This window comes from Triplophysa rosa, linkage group LG8 (assembly GCF_024868665.1).
Source record: "Triplophysa rosa linkage group LG8, Trosa_1v2, whole genome shotgun sequence".
Lineage (NCBI taxonomy): Eukaryota > Metazoa > Chordata > Actinopteri > Cypriniformes > Nemacheilidae > Triplophysa > Triplophysa rosa.
In genome coordinates, this window is record NC_079897.1 from 944,034 (window position 1) to 969,592 (window position 25,559).

The 25,559-nt window shown below is 39.4% G+C and overlaps 2 protein-coding genes across 8 annotated transcripts; one reads left to right on the forward strand and one right to left on the reverse strand.

The window, feature by feature from the left end:
- Positions 1-164: 164 nt before the first annotated feature.
- On the reverse strand, positions 165-4,125 carry cep72 (centrosomal protein 72). Of its 5 annotated transcripts, XM_057340263.1 has the most exons (12): positions 4,007-4,125; positions 3,695-3,822; positions 3,165-3,357; positions 2,969-3,083; positions 2,759-2,886; positions 2,454-2,594; positions 2,203-2,345; positions 2,015-2,108; positions 1,767-1,945; positions 1,563-1,689; positions 1,411-1,492; positions 165-1,327 (listed from the first exon to the last, which is right to left on the reverse strand). In XM_057340263.1, the coding sequence occupies exons 1-12, from the start codon at positions 4,107-4,109 to the stop codon at positions 1,267-1,269; spliced, it is 1,494 nt and encodes a 497-aa protein (XP_057196246.1). In that variant the 5' UTR covers positions 4,110-4,125; the 3' UTR covers positions 165-1,266. The 5 variants fall into 5 exon arrangements, with proteins under 5 accessions (XP_057196246.1, XP_057196247.1, XP_057196245.1 ...); XM_057340264.1 differs by lacking the exon at positions 2,203-2,345 and having other exon boundaries at positions 2,015-2,137; XM_057340262.1 differs by having other exon boundaries at positions 1,411-1,486; positions 2,203-2,594.
- A 3,676-nt stretch (positions 4,126-7,801) lies between these two features.
- On the forward strand, positions 7,802-24,740 carry spire1b (spire-type actin nucleation factor 1b). 3 transcript variants are annotated; one of them, XM_057340392.1, is made up of 17 exons: positions 7,802-8,241; positions 9,257-9,288; positions 13,923-14,165; positions 15,710-15,835; positions 17,705-17,779; positions 18,851-19,015; positions 19,142-19,228; positions 19,652-19,781; positions 20,356-20,397; positions 21,992-22,140; positions 22,216-22,309; positions 22,874-23,016; positions 23,239-23,376; positions 23,984-24,054; positions 24,141-24,168; positions 24,244-24,392; positions 24,482-24,740. In XM_057340392.1, the coding sequence occupies exons 1-17, from the start codon at positions 7,962-7,964 to the stop codon at positions 24,738-24,740; spliced, it is 2,211 nt and encodes a 736-aa protein (XP_057196375.1). In that variant the 5' UTR covers positions 7,802-7,961. The 3 variants fall into 3 exon arrangements, with proteins under 3 accessions (XP_057196375.1, XP_057196378.1, XP_057196376.1); XM_057340395.1 differs by having other exon boundaries at positions 22,874-22,971; XM_057340393.1 differs by lacking the exon at positions 20,356-20,397.
- The last annotated feature ends 819 nt before the right edge of the window (positions 24,741-25,559 follow it).

Here is a 25,559-nt window from a genome sequence, read left to right on the forward strand (position 1 = left end):
ATAATTGTATTTATAAACACATATTAAGGTAATATTTTACTATTTAATATTTTAATGTATTATATTTACCAATAATAATAATAATGTTAATATTTTTCTTAGATATATTCATATACTGTATGTATGTTTATAAATACAAAATTAAAATACACATATTACACAGACATGAACTTTTATTCTGGATCCGATTAATCGTTTGACAGCCCTAATTTTTATTCTTTATTTTATTCACTCATATTTGTGTTGTTTTAATGTATTTGACAAAACAAATTCGCCTCTCAATATATTTTATAGAACTGTATGTAGAGATAAAGAGAATAGAGGTATCACAATCAGTGTTGGGTAAGTTACTCTGAAAAAGTAATTAATTACTAGTTACTACTTACATATTCAATAGTGTAATTAGATTAGTGTACAAATGACTCTCTCCAAAAAGTATTTAGTTACTTATTACTAATTACTTTCTATATCCTTTATCCACCTTGATGAGTTAAGTGATTCAATGATAGACATGAAACGCCTCTTTTAATTCATTCAAATAAATAATATAAACTACATAAAGTTCTCTTATTAACTGACCAAAGTGTTACAAATGTGAGAATTATACATTAAAGCACAGATTTTAAAGTTAGACTTTGAAATTTTGATGTCAATTCCACTATTGCACACACATATTACACAAAGTATTTAGTTTAATTACATCAGAAGTAACTGTAATTAAATTACAGAAAAAATAAGAGTAATGCCTTACTTTACTTTTTCAAGGGAAAAGTAATTACATTACAGTAACTAATTACTTAGTAACTAGTTACACCCAACACTGATCACAATATATCAGTATTGACTATAACCATGATATTAAAAACCATAATTATTGATATTGTGTTAATACTACACATATGATAATACAGCATCTGTTTTAACTTATTTAACATTTCCCGTTTGATTCATTGGCCAAAAAATTAAAAGTGAAACGAATGTGACTGATAGCATTATTTATTTTTAAAAAAGCATTCAATAGATATTGTATTAATATCTTTTTTGTAAATTTGTTTGTCCACAGAAATCGTGAAGTGAAAACCTGATATTGTGACAGACCTACTAAAACTCTATATATTTGTGTGTAGTTCCAGTTAAACGTGTGAATGCTCAGATGCGAAAATAAACATGAGAATGAGATGTGACCCACTGTTCACTGTCTATTAAAAGACTTTTTAATAATTGATATAAAAATCTCTCATTCTTTTAGCACACAAGCCGACATCTTCAGCCCATCAGAGCCTCTTCCAGCTGTCGAAGCAAACATTCATTTCTGGCGATCATAGACCTGGGAGACATCAACACAAAAACCATCATCCACACGTGATGTATTCAGCAGAACTTTATGACCTTGATTATCACGACACATACTTGTAGTTTTCTGGTGGCCGGATCTGATGTTCCTGAGCCCTCCGTCTGTTCAGCTCCTCAGATTCACACGGCTCACCTGAAACTCCAGCAACACAAACACCATCAGATCAGTCGTGTCCGCTGAACAACACCGTGTGTTGAACTTGACTCACCTCTGTCCTTCACGTCCGTCAGTTTCTTTAGTCGTGAGGTGAGCAGCTTCTCTTCGGTTCTGATGAGCTGTTTCTGTAAGGCCACGTTCTCCTCCAGCAGGGTCTTCAGTTGACCATTCACAGACTCCTGTAACGCAACGAATGGTCTTTCATGTTTGATGTCAACACTCACGTCAGACTCCTTTGAGTACAAAACATTCTTACGATAGATTCTTGAGCCTGTTGAAGCTGAAGTTTCAATGATCCGATCTCATCCTGACGCTGTTCCTTCTGTAGTTCAGCCTCAGAGTTTAAAGTCTTGACCGTTTCTTTAAGAGTCTGGATCTCCTGCTCTCCGTCCGCAACATCATTCTCCATCATGGTGAGGATCTGAACCGTATTCACTGAACATCAGACAGGATCAGTCAGTATGCCGAAAGTTTTGGTCTGTTCTGGAGAACGAGCACACTTACTGAGGAACGTCCGCTCGTGGTGATTCTCCTTCTTTCCGGACCAGTGCTCCTCCATCACGCCGAGCAGAAGCTCCATGGGTTTTCTGTACGCTCCCTGACCACACCGGACAGACATGATCAGTTCTACACGATGAAGAAACGGTCAATGAACAGACAAATGAATCAGAATCGAAGTGAACATGGCAGACCCTGCGCGGTTTTCTCTCTGATGCCGGTGGGCTTCTACCAGAGGTGGGATCCTGTGTCCTGTAGGTTAATCTGGGTGGGTTTAACACTGGATTTGAACTGTTTTCTGTTTGGTTTCGCATTTTAAGAGCTCCGTGTTCACCCTCTGCGACACAAAGTGGTAAACGTGCGTTAAGTGTATGCGCGTCTGAGACGACGACAGAAACTGAACGATGGGAAGAGCGGGTCATGAATGAGATTGTGTGAGAAGTACCGTGGAGATCAGACGGGTGAGGAGTGAAGACGCTCTGCCCTCGCACTGTACCGGACTGAGTCTTCACCGCATGACGTCTTTCAGCGACAGGACTCACGAAAGTCACTCTGTGGGCGCCTTGTTGAGCGTGAGCACCAGGCCCTGATAGTGTTATACAGAATAAAGACGATTACGATTATACAAAGGAAAGAAGAAAAGAGCAATTTTGCTATCTGCAATGTTCATTTAGTGAAAAAAATGCTCGAAGTCTTTCGGCGAAAGGTGTGAAACTGTGTTTATATCCAGCAGTCGTGCGTGTTGTTTACCCTGAGAGATTTCAGGGGAGAGAGTTTGATGTTTGTAGACTTCATTGAGAGCAGCTTCTTCGTTGCCCTCGAGAAGCGAGATGGTCTTCATCATCCGCTCCACTGCTTTAATTCTGAGCTCGCTGCTTCTGTGGAACAATGAAATCTGAATATACACCTAAAGAACCTGTCGTAAGGTCAGCGAGACACAGTGTTCCTATGTATCGTTACCTGCCGTTTGCGTCTTGTGTTAAAACTTGTTTCTTGTGAATTTGCTCCAGATTATTCTCCGATGAGAAATGCAAGAGAGCCGCCTTCCTTTCTCTATCTCGAACTGGACAATCATCTTTAATGGACATGAAAAAAGCTTATATCAATAACTTAACACATTACGCCAACACAACAGAGGCGGAGAGAGATGATGTACCCAGTTTGCGGAGTTTGGTGATAGCATGAATGAAGTACAGGCGATAATGAGGGTGTCTCCTGACCACAGGATTCAATCTCAGATCCAGTTCCGTCAGATTCTGCAGTTTGTGCAGTGAAAAGACGTCCCGTAGAGACTCCAGTCTGTTGTAATACAGATTTAGATTCTCAAGCAACTCCAGATGCTCAATCCCCTACACATCGGAACGTTATTTGAAATAAAAAGATTTAATAACAGAAATGTTCAAAAATAAACTTAACACCTCAGAATTCAGAAGAACTATAGAATAACATCGAATGTTGTAAGACTATACATATTCATATGGTATCTTTTTAAATAATAATGTAATAGCGTATCACTTGTTTTTGGATCAGCAATGAATTTGATGAAGTATTAGGATTCATTTGTATAGGGATCATTCCCCATGCATTATATATCCAAATGACTTCATGCTTCCATAGTCATCTTGAATGATTATCCATGAACCAGTACAGTCATAACATACAAAAGTATTGATGATATTGATTAACCTTCACGGTGATGAGGGCATTATGGGATAGATCCAGTGTTTTCAGACGCACAAAGTTCTTCAGAGCTGATCCCACGTGACAGATCTTCCCTTCATATGTTCCCGGAAGAGACAAAGATCGGACATCCGCTGCATTAAATTTACATGGCACATCACTGATCAAATAGAGTCATATAAACAGATTCACGATCAAAAGCATGAAAGTAATGATATACAAGAAGAATAAAATCTCTCGCGCTCACACACACTCTCTTTATTTGAACATATTTCATGTATTATTAATGTACATATTCGTGTACGTTACATGTTTTACCTAGACATATGTGTTGTAGGTTTAGTTTGTCTCTGATCCACTGCTCTGTTATGGTGAAATCGTCTGCCGCCATTGTTTTGAACTGTAAAGCCACCTCGCGCATGCGCACTGCAAATACTGGAAGATTCCCCTTATGAATATTAAATACGTTACGTGACGTTGCACCATTTGATTTGTTGACAGCCAGCAAATGCCAGTTTCATTTAAAGATTTTTTGAAGGGTAAGAACCTAGTTTTTATTTGATTTTTTTATTAGATTGTATATATAACCCGAGTCTATAATAAACACTTTATTTGTAGATGTAAATATTTAAAGGCTAAGCCTCATTTTAACGGGTTTCAGGATGAACTATGCACACATTTCTCCACGGCATGGAAATACCTGAAACTTTTCTCTTGTTTTTCTGTTTTGAACTAGTTTATGTTACAAGAATCAGATCCTCATCCACATTTTCCTCTTTCCCTTGTTGTTTGTTTTTGTGTCTTTTCTTTATCAATTAAAAATGTATCACGTGTGTTTGATGTAGGCCGGTCTGTGTCCACTAGAGGGCGGTGCACGTGCAGGAAAAGGACCGACAGGTGTTTGGACGCACAGGTGGCGTAAAGGCTTGGAGGCGGTAACATAAGTTCAATGCTGTGACATATGACGAGTTTGGTTTGAAACTCCGTTTCAAAATATTTCAAAAATCATGTTTTTTTTATTATGTTATCATGTTTTTATTGTGTTAGTTAGCTGTATTTTTTGTTATTATGGCTTAAATCAGAAAAACCAACTGCAGTTTGATTGATATTAATTGAGTTATCTCATTTTGGAACCAAACTCTTCATAAATACATTTAGTTATAATTTATACATCTGTCTGTGTTAAAAACATAATTTTCTGTCATTGTTACTGACTACAGACTACTTTAAAAAAGTAAGCCTGTTGCAGGCCAGTATTTTACAGAATTAAAGATATGTGGTTTGGTGATTCTAAAGAGGTGTGTCTGGTTGTATTTTGTAGGCTACTGAGTCCTGTGGGAACATTTATAAGTGAGGACGGTGATAATTAACGTTACACAAGAGTTTAATGTTATGACCAGAGCTCATTTAATGCATGTAAGAGATTGAGCGGTGTCAGAGAGGTAAAGTGGATGGAGAAGACATACACTAAGCTCAGAATTAAATACTGGCTACTACTTATATACGGTTTGCTTATGAACAAGCATACAGAATGTATTGATAAGGTTTCAGACAGTAATATGTAAACATGACTTTTATCACATTGCATATTTTATTCATATATTTAGCTTTCATATTGGAGAAACAGGCAAGAATATACTGCAAATTCTTTAAGGGTGAAGTCGTGAAATATAAATAAAGAAAATCTTTCAAGGCTGTACGTTAGCTATTTTTGCACATAGCACCGGTGCTACAGAGATTTAAAGTTTTGTAGCAAAGGCCAAACAGGTGCAGGTCATCACATAAATAGACAGGTAACTGAAAAAGGACATTAACGTCATATAAATGGATAAATTAAGGCCATATCATTTTTAGTTTTTACCGAATTAGTTTTTCTCTTTAATTTTTCTGAGTTCTGTATTTTCAATGCTTTACTATACAGTAGTAAATACATTTGTCCATAAAAATACTGTATACTATAGTAATTACTAATCGGCAGTAATCTGCAGTAAAATTCTTGTGTACTATAGTAAATATTAAAGTATTATTATTATTGTAAAGTACTATAGTGTTTACTACAGTTTGTAAATTTACTTGTAAATTTAAAGTTAAATATTTTGGGGTGGTTTCCCGGACAGGGATTTTCTTAAACCAGGAATAGGCCTTAGTTAAATTAGGATATTTAAGTCGTTTTTAAAAGACATACTTTACAAAAAACCTCACTGGTGTGCATCTTAAGACAAAACAATCGCACTGATATATTTTAAGATTTTTGTCAGTGTAAGTTGTTGTCGATCAAGACACCTCTAACATTTAAATTAGTCTGAGACTAGGTTTAAACCCTAGGGAAACCGCCCCTTTATCATCTGGTTCAAATTAAGCAGACTTTTATTTTGGCGGGTGGTCGCTTGAGCTTCAGTTTGTTTGACAGTAGCTTCACTCAGACAGTGAAATGCTTGTAAAATAAACATAAAACAACTCTGTGGATGAAGTTCATGTGTTCATGTCCTCGTATAGTAAGATACAGACAAATCCACGAGTGTCACGCTTGTAACGTGTTAAAGTGTGCAGCTCATTCACTCACAGACACGCAGAACAAGCAGAGGACATGTTTAAATAGTAGAATTCCGCTTTCGTGATTCCTTCCATGTTTTCCCACATCGTGCAGATCATAGGGCTCTAGATCAATGTACTTGAAACTAAATTAAAACGAAAATAAATTGTGGTGCTCCATTAGTTAACCTCACACACGAACAAGCAGAACGACAAACACACTTCACACAAACAAGCGACTCTGTCTAATGCACCTGCCAAACTGTATCGCACGCGTGCTGCACTATTACATTTACTCATAGCACAGACCGATTTTTTAAGACAGAGTCTTCCACAAGGGGCGCTTGAGGGCTCAGAAACTGCTTAACAAGTCACTTTCAAATCTCAGGATCACTTTGGACTTACTGAAGACAGTTGTACACTACAAGTTAATTCCTTTAAAATCTATCAGTTCTAATGTTTAGTATCTGTCGTACAAATTCTTCTCAGTAATATCCTGAAGTAGAGCGGGTTTTCAAAGTAGGCGGGCTTCAGTAGCTATGATGAGGAACCTGACCAATCAGAGTGAACGTTCGGGCCGCTGAACGCCGCCATATTGGGGAGGGCAAAACTGTGGTTAGAAGGCAAGTAAACGGAGGAATCCCCCCCTGAATAAATACCATAAAGCCAACCAGCCTAACTGCTTAACAAGCTTGTTTTTACAATTCCTTTATGACAATAAATGATTTTCCATGTCTAGCTATCCAGATTATACTACAATGCGCAATTCAATAAACATCTAATTTAGATTAAAATATTGGAATTTAGGCAGTGGAAACAGTTTTGTACTCCATTGACATCGGATGAAAAAGTAAACGTTATTGTTCTACTTATCCAGTAAAAACACCTCCCCAATAGAGGGTATGGACGTGTCGTCACTTTACCACGTGAGCACGCCAGAGCGTGCCCTCCTGGGTGGCAAAACACTCAGCAAAATGAATGCCTACAATATCAGTATACGCAATTCCGCGCAACATTTCTGTGTCCAGGAACACCCGATTCCTATCTAAGTCCAGAAAAGTCGCAGGAGTACCGTCGAGTCCAGCTGCTTGTAATTTCAGCAATTAATTGCGTGTTTTGGTCCCGGTGTTGTGCTGAATTTTGACTCCCCGCCAGATTACGATTAGTCATTTTTCGGCACGACACCGGTTTCTTTGTTCCTCCTATTCTCCTCAGCCAATTTGCTGGGTGTTTTGCCAGTGAGTGTCCCGACATGTGCACGTGGGAAAGTGACGTCAATGCATACCCTCTATTGAGTGGTTCAGAGATGACGTGTTTTTGTAGGCCAACCCGGAAGTAAGCGCCACGCTGGTTCCCTCGTCCGAAAGCCTTTTTGCATTTGCATTTTCCCCATAGACTTGGAAGATCGCAAAAAATAAGCTCTGTGATTAACAATGTTTAAGATGTTCGCACGTTTTGTCTATCAAGATACTCTTTACAAATACAACATGTGTTAAATGTTTGTCGTAAAATGCTAACTCTCTTCCGGGTTTTGCATACAAAAATACGTCATCTCTGAACCTCCCAACTTGGCGGCGCCGTTGACGTGTCGCAGCAGCGGGCCGAAGCCCCGCCTTCTCTGAGACCGTATCACATGCCATTCCGCTCGTTCGGTTTCTACTGTATGTCTCCATGACCGCAGGAGGAACCTGTGCACTGAGCCCCAGAACCACCCGAACCTCCTGCTGGAGATGAGGAGAGCATGGCCCGCAGGAGAGATGATGCCGCAGGCGGACAGAAGCTGAAGGGTGATGCTGATGATGCGCATCCCATCATGGACAGCGACGACGAGGAGGCTCTGTCTCTGGAGGAGATTTTACATCTATACAATCAGCCCATCAACGAGGAGCAGGCGTGGGCTGTGTGTTATCAATGCTGTCGATCTTTACTGAAGAGGAAGGACGGTCCTGCTGCCGTGGGACCGGGAGATGTGAGGATCTATAGAGACGGAGCCGTGCGCTTATATTCCGGAGTCACATCAGGTGACAAATGCACACACTCCGCATCCATGACACCCATCATCGCGGCCTGTACAGGCATTGATACACGTTTTCTGTGTGTTTACGCATCACTTAAAGTGCAATGTTTTGTGTTCGTATGTGCTATGGTTTGCCACACTACATGTTTCCGCATCGCAAAGCACGTGCGATATTAAATACAGCATCTGCAGTATTGCGTGTGCTGTGCTCAATGGCACAAATATTAAACATCAGACTCGATTATGGAACAGAGAAGGAAGTAAAATAGTCAAATCAAATCATCGGCAGTGGAATGAATGGACTAGACTGAAATCTGGGCATGTAGGCAGCACAAACGAAGAACTAGAAAGAGAAATCAACCATGGTCATTTATCCCAAGACATCGTTTATCTTGTAAATGGATTTCAGGTGAAGGGCGTGTTGATGCTGTGTCAGGTTGTCTTTGTTGACATAATCCACGAACATTACCCAGCAGCCCTTGATCTTTAGTGTCAGTATTTGGATTTGGGGTGTGTCTGAAACTGGCTCACACTCTTGTTTCCTCATAAAGAATGTGCTTCAGATGGTTAAAGGCTTTGGCAAACACCGCTGATGCTATAATTGTTTGAATGTTTAATTTGCCGTGTTTCATTGAAAGGTCACGTTTAATAATGATTTGTGCGGGGTTTCAACGTGTTACAGATGGATTTCATCATCTCAGAAGAGAAGGGCTCGGGGTCATTCTTACTGTGTTCATGACCCCTTTATAGTGTCTGAGGTTGTGTCGGAAGTGCTTCTGTCATTGCATGAGACACGGCGTCAGGATCCATGATATTTGTGTGTTGTTGTGAAGAACGTGGCTTCATGACAGAGTTGTTGTGGGGTTAAACGTGTCCGCATTAAACTTTGCTGTGCACAGATTGTGTTTCTTTGTGTGTCACGTAAAAGAAAACAGCGCTTGCATGTTCTCTTATGCTTTGTTTTAAAAACGATACCCTTTCATCTGTCGCTCATTGTCGTGTTTTCTTTCCTCCTGTAGGTGCACACAATCCCACCCGCTCGTCCACACAGGTGAGTGACGTCTCGACACTGCATCGCATCTCTCCAACACGTGTTTTAGTTCTCACCGCATCTGTGATGTGTGCAAAGTGTTGCTAAAAGGGGATTTTAACACAATGGCATGTTGCATTCTGGGGGATTGCTGCTGTAGATATTCTGTGTGGTTGCCAGGACATTGCGTTATGGTTGCTAACGTGTTCTGAGGGTGTACTGTAGTCAAACACAGGTCGGTAAGGTCCATCCTCGGCTCTCTTTCATATTGTCTTTTGAAGTTGATGTGGACATGCTTCATCACATGAAAATCACACTCAGAAAATAAATAAAACACCTCTGCACAGCACAAATGGTGGGGTTTAATGACATAATCTGGTATTGTGACATAAAAAAATTCTGTATATGTCTATTGTCTTGATTATCTATGGCAATGTTTTTATATGTGATATGAAACGTCAATGCATAAAATGATTTGATGATTTTTTTGGGTTGTGTGCTTCTTTATGGTGTTTTACAGTGTAGAAGATTTAGCAATCTTACTTCAGTGCAATGCCAAATTTTGCAAATGCCAAAGTTTTTCAGTGTCAGACCTATTCCGTATTTAAGAATTTGCATGCAAAAAGTTTAAATTAAATATTGAATTATTGATATTATTATTATTATTATTATTAAGTGAATATTGTAAATGTTCTGCAAATATGTTTTTTATTTGATTATTAGCGTAATTCTTTATATCTTGCTCAGAATATATTGTAGGAAGGAATGCAACCATATTATAAACACTGTGTGTGTGCTTGCACATTGAGTTACGTGATGTGAGCTTTCAGCAGCATCTCATGTGTTCCCCATCACAGCTGCTGGGATCTCGATGAGCTCGTGTGAAGGAAAATGTCAGTCTTCACGTGAATTCATTTGACGTCAAGAGCTGGTGACATTTTCAAAGCCAATTAGAGACCCGCAGTCGTATATTCATGACATATCACCACTTGCTATCCAAGGATCTTTGACCTTTAGCTTTATGACATGAAGATCAAACCAGATGAACTACAGGATGTGTATTTATGTATAACACAGAGATAATGTAATGTAATCACTGAAGAGGAGGAGGCTATTCAATACACTTACAGTGAGCTGAAAGATAACTTTATTAGAAATTAAAAATCGCTTTGGATTTAAAAATTCGTTATTGTAAAGCGATAGGAGTATTGAAGAAAGGATATACAAAAGGTAATCATTGTTTTATATATTTATTTATGATATTTTATGTTTGGAAATTTGTATTTATTATTTCATATAATATTTTATAAATACAACTTAATGGTATTGCAGAAATGCATGCTGGGAACATAAGTAATTGTTACATGGTGTCCATCTCGATCTATTCCTTACGTAGCTTCAATACATCGTGTGTAATGCAGCTTTATTTGCGGCTGTCTTTGACAGAACACACGCGCACACACACGCACACACAGATTTGTGCAGTCTACAGCGAAGCTGTCCCACAGTGCTGTGTGTGAAATTCTGTAGTCAAATCTTTACTAAGCAGCTTTCACAGATGAGTTCTGACAGACCGTAAGAAAGTACAAACTAGTCCGAATGTATTAACATAAGACTGATCTGAAGTCGCACACACACATTATATAACCTTCAGACGCCACACATCAAACCTTCCCTTTGACTTTTGGGTTTCAGTGTGTTATTGTGCATTCGGCGCTTATGACCTGTGAGTTTGGATAAGACCTGTTTTTAGTTCATGGTTGAGATCGCACTCATTTTCTTTGAGATTCTGGAGATGATGATTGTTTTTTGAGTGCAGTCGTCAGTTTTGGATGTAACGGACGTTTGACGTGGAATGTCAGTTGTCGATCTTTTGTTAATAAGTTCAGATCTCACAGTAACGAAGCATCTTCATGACCGGACAGCTGCTGATGATTCACCAAAGTTATTCAAAATAACAATAAGCATTTCTTGCAGCGAGTAAAACGGTTCATGATCTTTTAGTCACCCGGGGCTGGATTCACAACACATTCTTAAGAAGAAAGTATCCTAACTGCCATGTTTTATTCTGATTTTAGGAAAAGTGTTGGATTAGTTTCTATTTCTGAAAAAACTTCTCATAGTATTCTATAGTTTTTCCAATAGTAATCTGTAGTAAAATTGATTGCTTGATGCTTTTTTGAATCTTACTATAGTAAATATTTAAGTATACTACAGTATTTTGTACACTTTACTATACTACAGACTATATGCATTAACATACTAGCATAAAGTACAACTTACTACAGTTTATAATAGAGAATACTAATGCATAATATGGTATTTGTTCATGTGGTAATGTCTGCAGCACGGCCATATATTTTTATTCTTTATCAAGGCAAATGTAAACGTGTTTTAATGTTAGAGAAGGAGTTGAATTAGCAGTTTTGACCATCCTAACATTTAACATTGTGACCAAACATCTGAAAAACACACCGCAGTGCAGAGTTTTCTGGATCCTGTATCATATGTTTAAGTGTGAGACATAAGAAAGTAAATTTACACCGGTAACTGCGTCCTCACACAATGAATGTAGGCCAGTTTCACAGTATCAGGTCACACACAGAGAGAGAGAGAGAGAGTTTCACAAATCACTTTCTTATATCGCACAAACCTGCTGTTATTAGAGCCGTAGAGCTTCTGGAATCTTTACTTTTGGATTTGATGTTCGTGTGTTGTGTTATCGGAAATGAACGGCTAGAATGACATTTAGTTGTGTTGTACAGTAAGTGCACTGCTCAGGGTGTTTTAGGGCTGTTATATTGACAAAATTATTTAAGTGCACTGAAACTATCACAACGTAAACATTCCCACAATGCACCTTGTACACACAACTCACCATACGATCTTACTGAAAATGTTGTAAGAAGTGTATTTGAAAATATTTTGTTTTCTAGGTAAATGTGTCATGTCTTAAGCATGTTTAGATATAGTTGTGCTTGTTTAATAATGGAATTAATTATGGAAGTTGTAACCTACTCATAACCTATAAAGATATGTGACCCTGGACGACAAAACCAGTCTTAAGGGTCAATTTTTCGAAATTGAGATTTTTACATCATCTGAAAGCTGAAGAAATAAGCTTTCTATTGATATATTGTTTGTTAGGATAGGACACTATCTGGCGGAACAACAACTATTTACAAAGCTGGAATCTGAGGGTGCAAAAAAATCTAAATACTGAGAAAATCGCCTTTGAAGTTGTTAATCTGAGGCACTGTAGCAGGCCATCCACTCACAAAAAGAAAGTTTTTATACAGTACATATACAGTAGGAAATTTATAAAATATCTTCATGGAACATGATCTTTACTTAATATCCTAATGATTTTTGGCAAAAAGAAAAATCGTAAATTTTTACCCATACCATGTATTTTTGCCGATTACTAAAAATGTTCCCGTGCTACTTAAGACTGGTTTTGTTGTCCAGGGTCACATTATTATATTATATTAATATTACTACAGTGTTTACTATGGTAAACCATGATATTTCTAGATACTGTAGTGTTTTTAAACCTTACTATAGTAAGTACTAAATTATATTACAGTATCTACTACAGTTGATCAATGGGCTAGTTCCACAAGATGGTGCCGGTGAGCTTTTGCGACCAGGGTCGGCAGACTAATTTCTGGTCGTATAGACAGTTTCATCGGACACGCGCACCTGACCCCCAGGTAATTTCCGGTTTGTGTTTTTCTAGTGTCTAATAATATAACTATTTATGTTTTATTTAATTTATGTTCATATTAATTAGTATTTTTATTTTACTGTATAGTAGTAAACGATTTGTTATATTTTGTTGTATGTTCATTTTCTTAAATAAACAATTTGTTGAACCGGTCCTGTAGTTCGGTGGCATTTAAAGAAACCGTATGGTACACTGACATCTAGTGGTTGAGCTTGGTATCGCAGTCTAAACTATTGGAGAGACAAGTTTTTTTTTTAATTGTTATCAGAAATAATCTATAGGCACTCTATTGTTTGTGAATGTCTACCGGAAATTCAGGGGGGTCACAAAAGTGTGTGTGCGCAGTAACGTTTGTTTATGTTGTTAAGATGAAACCGATAACACTATCGAGTTGTGTTGGCTTAACGAAGTGCTCAGCAATGTAAAGAGGATCTGTCATATCGCTGATATATTACTTTCTTCTTTGTATCTAAAAACATCCATATTTGCCAGCCCAAAATCCTTCTTTTTTCATAGTTATATGACCGGAAATTAGTCTGCCGACCCTGGCGACCCAAAAGCTCACCAGCGCCATCTTGTGCAACTAGCAGAATACAACAGCAATTAATTCTTCTATGCCCGCAGTGTAGCCTACTACTACAATATTTTTTATGTGGTGAATAGTCCACCCAAAGATCCCTCATTTTCTTTTTACTCACCCTACTGTCAATTGATTTTGATTATATTATGTAACCTTCTGTTATCTATGGAACACAAACTGTTTTGTAAAGAATCTAGAAAATATTTTAGGACATGTCAGTCCCCGTCCTCATTCAGCAACCAGAATATCCATTAAACATCATTTCTTGTTTTCCGCGGAGGAAAGAAGGTCTTGAGGTCTTTGTATGGCAGATAATGAATAGCATGTTTTTATTTTGGCGATGTGCAGCAGGTGATCGAGTCTCTGGGTATCATGATCTATAAAGCTCTGGATTATGGGCTGAAGGACAGCGAGGAGCGAGAACTGAGTCCGCCGCTGGAGCAGCTCATCGATCTCATGACCAATGTGCTCGAGACGGAGAGCGACTCCTGCCCTGATGAAGGATACTCAGCCGCTGAGGAGGAGGAAGATGACCGACAGGAGCATCCGGCTCATCCATGCCGTATCCGCGGATACCGTGACATCATCAAGGTATTACAGCGACTGAGCCCAGGTGTTTTTAGAGTGTTCTTATGCTCAGAATCAAAGATCTGAATTTTGACTACTGTTTTTAATATAGTAAGTAAAACATATATAAATTATGCAATATTTATATACAAACATACAAATATATATTAAATATACAAAAAATGTAAACAAAACAGATATGCACAAATATCACAAAAATATGCATCTTCCCATATATTGAGTATGCACACTTTCTATACACACTTCTAAACATATTGTGCCAAGATGTGCAATACAATAGAACCCTGTGCATGAACTGTACTGTATCCCACAATGCAACAGCTCAGTTTGACTTTCTGTTTCTAGTGTGACAGATACACAGGAAATAACATTAAAAGTGATTTATATCTTCTCGGGTCATTGTTTGTCCAGATTTGTAACAAAATAATGTGACTGGATTGTGTCGTTGCTTTTTTTAAAGATTTAGTTACGATTAATTTTTTTGCATACATTAAAAAACAATATGTAGTATAGATGCACTTAAGCAATAAGGTACTCGAGTTTAGAGGTACACGACTGTAAAAAAGTGTCCGTGACCTCACCCATAGGTTTCTAAGGAGCTTTTTTGAAGCCTAAAGTGGGCGGAGCGTGTCAACGTGCATCACTCCCAGATAATCGAAAATAGGCAAAGAGTTGGGACATGGTTGGAGCTGAGGTGCCTGGTTGCTGTAACCACCTGTCACTCAAGTGGCCACGCCCTTAATTAATGCAGTATTTTGAGGCTTAATATCATTTAAACGGATGAGTTATAAAAAAAATCACCCCCCTCACGGTTGTCATGAAGGGCAAAATGAGCTATATAGACCAAAATCTTTTTTGTACCAGTCTGCAGGGTTTTTTCTGGCTCAAAATGAGGCGGTGCCATCCTGATCTTGTACACACACACACACACACACACACACACACAGCGCCTCCACTGTGGCGTAATGCCGCAACTGCAGTTACAAATGACAGTCTTTTAAATGCACGCAGCATTTCTTGTGACGACACACCACATAATTTTGGCGAGAGCCCGAGGCGGCACGACATTTGACGGAAGCGGCCGCCTCCAATTTCTCTATGCAGGAAAAACCCTGCCAGTCTGTAAACATGTTTTTTTCAGCTTTAACGTTGGTTGTCATTTTAACACGGGGCTCAATGAGATTCTGCTCTCTCTAGTGGCCAGTTGGTGAATTGCAGTATGAGTCACTTCCGTGTAGGTTTCAGGAGAGAGGGAAGGTTGCTGCTTGGTATTTTCTCTGTGGTATTTTACACATCCTGTGCTATGATAAATGATCAGGTCACAACGAGCGTGTGTTATTGTGTTTCTCTGAAGTAAAGGCTGTAAAAGGCACAGACGGACATTCTGCTGCCGTGCCAACAGTGACTCACATCACTTTCTGTTCATTTATTACAGTTACGTGTCTTCCATTTTAACATTGTGAATATTGACATGATTATTTGATGAAAGTGTCAAATAAGTTTCATGAATTCCTCTCGTATGTGTGTGTGTGTGTGTGTGTGTGTAGATCTGCAGTCTTCATCTGCCCAGCCCCACAGACGCTGTCAGTCATTATCAGGCCGTGTGTCGGGCGCTTCACGCCGAGACTAGAGAGCTTCACACCTTCCTGGAGAAGATCAAGAGTGTCAAAGAGGTCAATCTCACTTAAACTTGTTTATACATTTCAAATAAATCTGTTTTCATGACCATTCAAAGTGATCATTTATTCTCCTCATGTGGTTGTAAACCTGTATGCGAGTCTTTCTTCACTGGAACACAAAAGAGGATATTTTGAGAAATATCTTCAAAATATCTTCTTTGTGTTCTGAAGAAGAAAGAAAATCACACAGGTTTGAATTGACATGAATAAATGATGAATTTTGAAAAGAGTGAAAGTGTAAATGGGCGAGTCTCACGAAATCTTGGTTTCAAGATGTTAAACGTAATTTTCTTAAAAACACTTGTATCATCAAATTCCCTTTATGTTCATTTAAAACAAGAAATGACATGTTTAAGCATTAATTTCAAAACTTTTACTGACAGTTTAACTGACAGTTAGTTTTTTACAAAAAAGGCCTTCAAAATTCTCATTATCGTAACCATTTAAAAAGGTCAACCTCATAGCATGTTTTGCTAAAAACAAGTGAAGCCATGATGCCTCAGCAAGTTTTAATTAATCATACATCATAAGACATTAATGAATTATATTTTAATAGAATATTATACATGTAAAATTTCTTTAAATGTGGAAAACTACCTGTATCGGTAATGAGACGGGAAAAAGTCGTGTACACATTACATTACATTTACATTTATTCATTTGGCAGACGCTTTTATCCAAAGAGCATATAAACATTAAGTCAACACGCTAAACAGTACCGTTAGTTTACAAGGCCATGCTACGAGAGGATTAAAGCTGGAGTCAGCAAAGGAGAGAACCCTACCTGTCCAAGGTAGAGAACACAATTATCTTTATTATGATCATCTTTTGTGTGTTACCGAGTCGCATGTTTTATGATTCAAATCTTTACTGCCACGATGTTTCAGTGGTTTCGTGAGAATCACCCATCTATCTCTTTAAAATACAAAATAAATGTACGATGTGACCCACTGAGACCGTAAGCATTGACGTTTCTCCAGTTATAACTCCACGTTGACCGGTCAGAGGAGAGACAGAGGAAGTAAATGTGTGTCTGTAAGATCTTTTTCAAGTGTCAGACGAGACGTCACCAGTTTTTCCCCATGAGGATTTACGGTTACATCACTGTAAAACTGCTTTTTACCTCTGAACAAAAGCTTGTGCTGCTACAGGAACACAGACATAAAAACAGAACCATTAGAGTCTCAGCTGCAGGGTGAAATGCTTGTACACGGGAATAAAACTAGGTTTGCATTTCAGTGTATTAGTGTTGAAAGTTTAGGTGAGACCCACATCGCAGCAGTTTAGGAAATAAATCTTAAATATATGCAAAGACGACAAGACCAGTCATCATTTATTGAGCAGAAACTGTGAAAATGAAGAGCAAATAAATAAGACACATGAAAGAACAACTTTAGTTCACCAAGCAAATATTGCGAGGATGTCATTGCGTTTGTTTACATTTTGATTTTTAAACATTCTGTATGAGCCAAAGGTTAAAAATACACAGAATATATTCACAAACTCAGAAGTAATGCATCAAATAAATGTGAATGTTGGAGGAGTATAAATACAGTTCTGCTGTAATTAAATATCATGTATAATGTAGATAAAACATGCATAAGAGAAAATATTCTCATTATAATGTCACAATGCATATAACACTAAAATAGAATTCATTATCTCTATGCAAAATGTCTTATTTCTCGATTTTGATTTGGGGGTGAAATATGACGCAGACACATCCATGTATCAGTAACACACACGCGCACACACACACACCCACGCACGCACGCACACACAGCTGCTGATCTGTAGATTCTCGAGAGGTGTGTTGGGTTTCAGATGGGGTGTGAAGTGTTTTGTCTCGCTGTGATTGGACAGAACCTGCGTAAGATGGAGGGAGACACAGTTGATGATCCGGGCAGAGAGCTGAACGAGCTGCAGAATGCTGATTGGGTGAGTCACCTGCCTTTCAAAACAGTGCTGACATTTGATTGGCTCTCCCGTTTCTGCTCTGTTTTTACTTGATTTTTGTTTGCACTTTCATAAATACCATTGCACACTCTTTAGAGGCTTCTAAATGTCTTATAGAAAATAGTCATCAATCATAACTTTGCTTTCTAAAAGGTATGCGACAAAACAACTGTGTTTTTTAATAGGAATACAATTCAATGGAGAGCAAAAGACTTCATTCTCATGCTTTTGAACCTCGAGGAAATAAAGCAATAATCTCGCCGGGTCTCAATAATGTCTCAAAATGTACAAACATGGTTTTAGAAATCTTTCAGAACACATCCGTGCGATTTTTTTTTCTTTATGAATACTCGTACTGTACTTCAACACCTGTCTCGAGACATCATTGAAAACCTGTTTCTTATCTTACTTATCAGACAGACATCAATTTGTCCGTTTAAATGGGGAATCATCAAATCTAACGCAAGTAAATTATGGATTACCTCAGGGATCGGTTTTAGGACCCTTGCTATTCTCCATATACATGCTGCCCCTTGGCAACATTATTAGAAAACATGGAATTAGCTTCCACTGTTATGCAGATGATACTCAGCTATATATCTCATCAAGACCAGATGATTCCTTCCAGCTGTCCAAATTGGCAGAGTGCATCCAAGATATAAAACATTGGATGACTTGTAATTTCCTTCTTTTAAATTCTAATAAAACAGAAATATTACTTATCGGACCAAAGACACGTGAGCAGAATATTTCAGATTATAACCTGAAAGTTGAAGGCTGCACTGTTACTCCAACAAATACAGTTAAAGACCTCGGCGTTATATTAGACAGCAACCTGTCATTTAAAAATCACATCTCAAATGTCACAAAAACAGCCTTCTTCCACCTTAGAAATATTGCCAAATTAAGAAATATTTTATGTGTGGCTGACGCAGAGAAGATTATTCATGCATTTGTGACCTCAAGACTTGACTACTGTAATGCACTGCTTAGTGGTTGTCCTGCAGCATCAATAAACAAACTACAGTTAGTGTGTATGCTGCATGTCTGCAGGCTTGGCTGTGGGTTCAGATGATGCGTGATCTGAGGACGGGTGTCAAATTGAAGAAAGTTCAGGAACGGCAGTATAATCTGCTGCCCATCGAGTTTCAGCTCACACCGTATGAGATGCTCATGGACGACATCCGCTCCAAACGCTACAAACTACGCAAGGTCATGGTGAGGTCACCACACATTTAAAATCTAAATAATATTCGTTTTCATACACAGTAACAACATTTAGTGGAATGTCACTCTGCTTCATCTGTATGTGTTTATCTTTGAGTGTTTGTCTCTCTCTCTCAGGTGAAAGGAGACATCCCTCCCAGGTTAAAGAAAAGTGCTCACGAGGTCATACTTGAGTTCATCAGGTCCAGACCTCCCCTCAACCCCGTGAGTTTCTATTATTCAACTCTTGACTTGATGAAAGCTTATTCGTCAGAGCTAACAGTGTCGTGTATTAGCACACATTCAGGCTTGAATCACAATTATTCAAATCATTTTACAATGCACACACAAAAAAACGCTCATGATGTGAAGTTTAACATCACGGAGATTGGCATACTATGGAAAAACATGAGAATATCTGACCATTCAAATGAATGTAGATATTTATATAAAGCCCCAAAATGTTGGTCCCCTGATTTCTGTCTGACGCACACAAACACACTTACTGCTGCCACTATCACAATTCAAGACGGACAAAAATACCTTTCAAATAAACATCATTGACTGCCTGGCGCTGAAATTTGTTATTGAGTGCATTTTTGATTCTGGAAATGGTCATCTATAGATTGTGTGTGCATGTGATTTCAGGTGGCAGCACGGAAACTCAAACCGCAGGCTGTACATCCGCCCAGCCTGCATGAACGCATCCTTGAGGAGATCAAGACAGAACGGAAACTCAGGCCTGTATCGCCGGATCAGATCCGCAGGAGTAGACTCGGTGAGACACACACACGCGTTTACTGTTAGAGATGTGAGATGATGGACAGTAGAGCTGTATATATGGCATGTGTCATGTATGAAGGTCACTGCGCATGGTACGTTAGCAAACGTGCTCTCGATTAGCATGTTCAATTGAGAAACACAATCAGAACAGAAGTCATTTTATAGTTCGACCTTTCCTTTGACTACAGCACACCAGCCTCTGTGTGGCACATGCTGTATATGCTTCATACATGGCTGGATTTCTCACAATTGTCAATCATATGCATTACAAATTAACTGTAAGTCTGATGTTGCTGAAACCACATGCACAGATATAGTCATCAACATCCACTTTGTCTAAATTAATGTATCAAATGAAATCCAGTCTTACATGTTTTTCTGTTTGAATAGCTTAACGCTTAAAACAGGTTTTAAGTGATGTAGGAGTAGATCAGTTTGGGGTGAAGCAAAATTAGGTTCCAGTTATGTTCAGTATCGATGGTGACAATCTTTGAATGTATTGCTGTTGTTTTAAATGCGCTACGTGAATAAAACAGTTGACTCTTAACATGCTGCTTGTTTTCTTGCAGCAATTCGGCCTCTTAGTATGTCTCAGAGTTTTGATTCATCAGGTAAAGTGTGTGTGTGTGTGTGTGTGTGTGTGTGTGTGTGTGTGTGTGTGTTTGATGCATTACTGCACCTGTGATCAGATGCATTAGTGCGCATGTGATCGTATACATTAGTGTGTCTATCATCAGATGCATTTGTGCACCTGTGATCGGATGCATTAGTGCACCTGTTATCAGATGCTTTGGTGCACCTGTGATCGTATACATTAGTGTGTCTATCATCACATGTATTGGTACACCTGTGATCAAATGCATTAGTGCACATGCGATTGCATACATTAGTGTATCTATCATCAGATGCATTGATGCACCTGCGATCAGATGCATTAGTGCACGTGTGATTGGTTGGATTGGTGCGTCTGTAATCGGATGCCTTAGTGTGACTGCGCTAGGGTTGGGCGATGTCTACCAAATTGGCATCAGACGATGCCTACAGTGAAACATCGTGATGGACAATGACATCCGGGGGGGGCATATCAGTTTGCTTGATGGCCATCTGCCAAAACATTAAAAACAATTATATCAGTGCTCCAGACTGCGACCAAAACACATTTTGTGACCAGTTTTCAAGACAGCATGATTTTTTTTCACAAGTACTCGCACATGTACGACCTGCAAATTTGGAATTTCTTCCGGTTGATATTTCATGTGGAAAGACGAGTAGATCGTGAGCCCACCAGTGTAGGCTGTGTGTGTGTGTGTGTGTGATTAGTCAACTGCACGGGTCACGCGGCTCTGATGTTTCCCGCTGCCATTGCGGACGCGCACAGTTCAGGTCGTCATTGACAAGTTTACACACACACAACGTGAGCGCATTAATACGATTCACTGTTTGCGTTCACTTTCTACGTCTCACGCACACACGCGTCGCGCAGCTTCCAAATCATACTCAACTGCAGATAAGCATGAATGGACGAGCTGGACACATGCGCAGAATGTCATACTGTGGACTCTGCTGTCAACATTTGTCTTGGGAATGTGCTGTAGGCGTACGCGGACGGGGTGTGCGGACGACCCTCCTGATGACGAAAATTGCATCATGCAGGGAAATCACGATGCCGGCGATGTCGTCGTCTCTCGGCCCAACCCTAGTCCGCACATGTGATCGGATACATTGGTGCATACATGATCGTATGCAAAAATGTGTTTTTAATCTGAAGCATTGGTGCATCTGTGTTGTGGTGTTTGTAATTCTTTCCATACAGCACTTATCATATCATGTCACGCTGTAAAAATGTTCAAATATGTGGTAAAAATGCAGTTGGGCTTTAAATATGGTCAGTTTAAAATCCATTTCACATTGGTTTATTTAGACTGTTGATTATTATGAGATGTTATGGTCTATCACTGTCTTTATGTACATGCTGTTGTGTGGTGGTGTGTTCACGGTCACGTTTGTGTTTTCAGTGTTGTTCTGACTCACCTTGTTAACAACTATTAAACTGAGAAGTGCTCATGTAACAACATCATCCTAATAGCACAAGTGTCGAAACATCATAGTCAATACAGTACATACTGTATATAGTGAGCAGCATGCTCGGATACAGTACACGTTCATGTTTTTTTTCCTGTTTTTTAATGATGTTGTGTTGTCCAGATGTGTCCTCCGCTGACGGTTCGATGAAAGCCTGCAGCACTCTCTCGCTGGCCAATGGCGTGTCACCTCAGCCTAACAGCTCCGGTGGGTTTCAGAGGAGACGTCTTCAAGCACCCACCCTGGCTGAACTCGACAGCTCTGATTCAGATGTGAGCATTTGTGTGTGTCATTTCTGACAATATACAGCATGTGTGAGACTTGAACTAATGTGTTTCTCTGATCAGGATGAGACCGCGGGTCAAAGGTCAGCCAGCTGTTCCAGCATCTCAACATCTATGGTGGACGACACATCTCCAGAATCCGTCCTGGGGAAGAAAAGTGAGACGCATGATGATATTTGAACAAGAAATCCAGCAGCCAGTATTAGATGTTTATTAAAGCTGACAATGAAGAATAAAGAATAAAGTGACTGCAGATGAGAGCACAGACTACACTTCTGCTGGCATTCGATACCATCACAGTTTTGTTCTCATGCAAACGTTAAAACAGTGGTTCTCAAACTGGGGGTCCCAAGATGGATCCAGGGGGGCCACAGATTTTGTGGCATTTTATGAAATATAGAAATTGATCATAGATTTTATGCAATAAAACATCAGAAAAATGACACCACCAACCAAAAGAATTGAGGTTCCAGCATTGTATAACTGAATGTTTTTGGTTTAATAAAAATTCTAAGTTTAAGATTATACGTCTTTGTATGGGGGGCCGCAAAGCGATGCGCTTAACACAAAGGGGGCCTTACAACGGAAAAGTTTGAGAACCACTGCGTTAAAATACTGTGAATGATTGTGCTATTAAACATGATTGTTGCAGACAGCAGCTCATGTGATCCACCATCTGATACTGGGATTGACCAATAACATGTCTGTCGTTCTCTCCAAGCTCCGCCCATGTTCCTGCCCATCTCGTCCACGCCGCAGCCCGAGAGACGACAGACGACCCAGCGGCGACACTCCATCGAGAAGGAAACACCCACCTGTGTACGTCAGTTCCTGCCGCCCTCCAGACAGAGCTCTAAATCTCTAGTAAATGTTCACGTTTATTGTTTCTTGCAGAATTATACAGCAATAAACTTTTGAAGCAGTAGTAATGCTGCATGGCACATGGTTTGCCTTTTCCATTCCGTCATTCATTTTTGGTGTAATGGAAATAAATAAACACAGTTTGTGTTGCATGTGCATTTCTGTGTATAAGCGTGCTGTCGCTGTGTAAGGCGTGTGTGTGTGATGCGTGATGTGTTTGAACAGGAGGAGTTCTGTTTTCCTGTGGAGTGTTTGGCTCTGACTGTGCAGGAGGTGATGCACATTCGACAGGTTTTGGTCAAAGCTGAACTGGAGAAGTTTCAGCAGTATAAAGACGTTTACAACGCTTTGAAGAAGGGGAAGGTGAGCGTTACTGTAACCTTTCAATCTCAAAAAAACCCCCAGTGACTCCGCTTAAGGAAGTCGTGCCGCTAGGCAGCCATGTTTGCGACGCCTCTGGGCAGTTATTTACGTCATAGCAAGTCCACAGTCAAGTCTACCTGAATGGCGAAAGGCAGATATTTCTCAAATCTGGAAAAAATCACAATTAAACAGCATATTTCCGATCAGTAATGACAGGAACTGTTTCGTTAATTTGGTTCGCTAAGCTTAAATTGCGCTAAAAATCACCTTTTTGCGAGGTTGCTTCGTATACTGCGCACAGGCTGGCAAGCGCCTCACGAGAGCCCCGCCCCCATCTTTACTGATTGACGATTGGCTCGTTTTACTGGAAGGCGGGACTTCCTTCGCTAGAGCGGCCATATTGAGCGTCTTGATAATATTAATATCTTTGCTATATCTTAATATTTTGCATATTTCTGATTCAAAATAACCACGTTGTTTTTACTAATGGAAATTCTTTTACTAAAGCATTGAATGCATGAACGACTCTTAAAGAATCCGTTTTAGAATGACGAAACTAGCGTTATGATAACGTCACAAAAAATACAGGAAACGTTTGTCTTTGCAGCTCTGCTTCTGCTGTCGGACGAAGAGATTTTCTTTCTTCACCTGGTCTTACACCTGTCAGTTCTGTAAAAGGTAAAAACCTGCTGCGCGTCATCTCTGCCCAGCACTGACCTGAGATCAGCCGCGGTAAATCATCATCATGTCTCTTTATTTTCCAGGCCTGTGTGTTCGCAATGCTGTAAGAAGGTAAGTGTTGTTCTGTGCGTTCAGACACACACCGTGTTCAGGTCAGATGAATGAGGCGGTTTTCATTCGGTTTAGATGCGGCTGCCGTCAAAGCCCTATGCAAATCTACCTATCTACTCGCTGGGTCCGTCCACGTCCACTCTGAAACGAGACGCAGAGTCCTCCAGACCAGAGAAAGCCGGCACGAGTCAACATCGACCCGGCCTTCAGAGAACAATGACCAGGTGAAACTTCCTGTGCTGTTTCATATCTAAATCATGTGTCTGAAACACGCACGCTGACGTTTATATTTTCCCGGTTGGCGTTCTGTCAGATTATCCAAGCACACGAGACAGTCGTCGTCCTCACAGGGTGAGAAGGAGCTGCCGAAAGAGCTGATGGAGGACTGGGCGACCATGGAGGTGTGCGTGGACTGTAAGAAGTTCATCTCTGACATCATCGCCTCCAGCAAACACAGCCTCTCATTGGCCAACAAGCGAGCGCGTCTGAAGCGCAAGACTCAGTCGTTCTTTCTGGCTTCTGAGAAGGGTGCAGAATACAGACCTTCAGAGAGAACCATCAATGAGGTTTAGATGCAGCGGACATGATGTCGTACAGATGAGCTCGAGTCAGCGATCATGAGTTGCAGTTCTTCCGTGAAAACAAACACAAGGTCCGTTTGCTATCGTTATCTTCTCTGTATCTACTGATTTTAAAATCCACGTGAAATGACACTCAAACCTGCTATACCTCCATCAGGTGATGTTAGAGCTGGATGATATATCAAATATTCATTCACGCATTCCTGATGAATTAATTTTGCGTTTATTGTGTGTTTCGAACGAGATTTTTATTTGGGCACTCGTATTGGGAGTGTATGAGAACAAACACATCGTTCAGTTCATTTCTCCAAAACAGGAGGAAAATCACAGATGAGATTTCAATTATTTCTCCTAGACGTCAGAGAGATTGAAAGAAGAGCAAATTCAAACTTTTGCTGAAGTCTCATTTCAGATATTTCTTCCGAGAAAAAAAGTCTGAAATCCGTTGTCTGTCATGAGAGTTTGAGAGGAGATGTCAAACTGAGCTCAGATTTGTCTCGTCTGCAATCAAAAGTCAATATTATTGAAGATCTCAATATGAACATTTCTCATCGAATCCAGAATATTTCACCTCTGAGCATTTAACTCTGTGTTTTGAGGTGAAAAGAACGCTCTTTCAGATGTGAATGGATCATTTTGATATCATGTGTGTTTAGTCTACATGACTTTAAACCGATAAGCACAAATCCATCAGATGTGTAGGATGGTTAAAGGATAAAATATTATTTTGTATTAGCGAGTTTCATATTGTGAAGTTACAGTGTAAATATTTGTACAGTATGTGTAGGTTTAACTGTAAATGATGCATCT

Excerpts from the sequence above, each read along its gene's own strand:
- cep72 (XM_057340261.1), bottom strand. The coding sequence starts at position 4,109 with ATGCGCGAGGTGGCTTTACAGTTCAAAACAATGGCGGCAGACGATTTC. Across the intron at positions 3,823-4,006 it reads CCTACAACACATATGTCTAG|CGGATGTCCGATCTTTGTCT; the intron begins GTAAAACATGTA and ends AATTTAATGCAG. Across the intron at positions 1,328-1,410 it reads CGGCCACCAGAAAACTACAA|GTCTATGATCGCCAGAAATG; the intron begins GTATGTGTCGTG and ends GATGTCTCCCAG.
- spire1b (XM_057340392.1), top strand. The coding sequence starts at position 7,962 with ATGGCCCGCAGGAGAGATGATGCCGCAGGCGGACAGAAGCTGAAGGGT. Across the intron at positions 14,166-15,709 it reads GATACCGTGACATCATCAAG|ATCTGCAGTCTTCATCTGCC; the intron begins GTATTACAGCGA and ends GTGTGTGTGTAG. Across the intron at positions 22,141-22,215 it reads TCGACAGCTCTGATTCAGAT|GATGAGACCGCGGGTCAAAG; the intron begins GTGAGCATTTGT and ends TTCTCTGATCAG.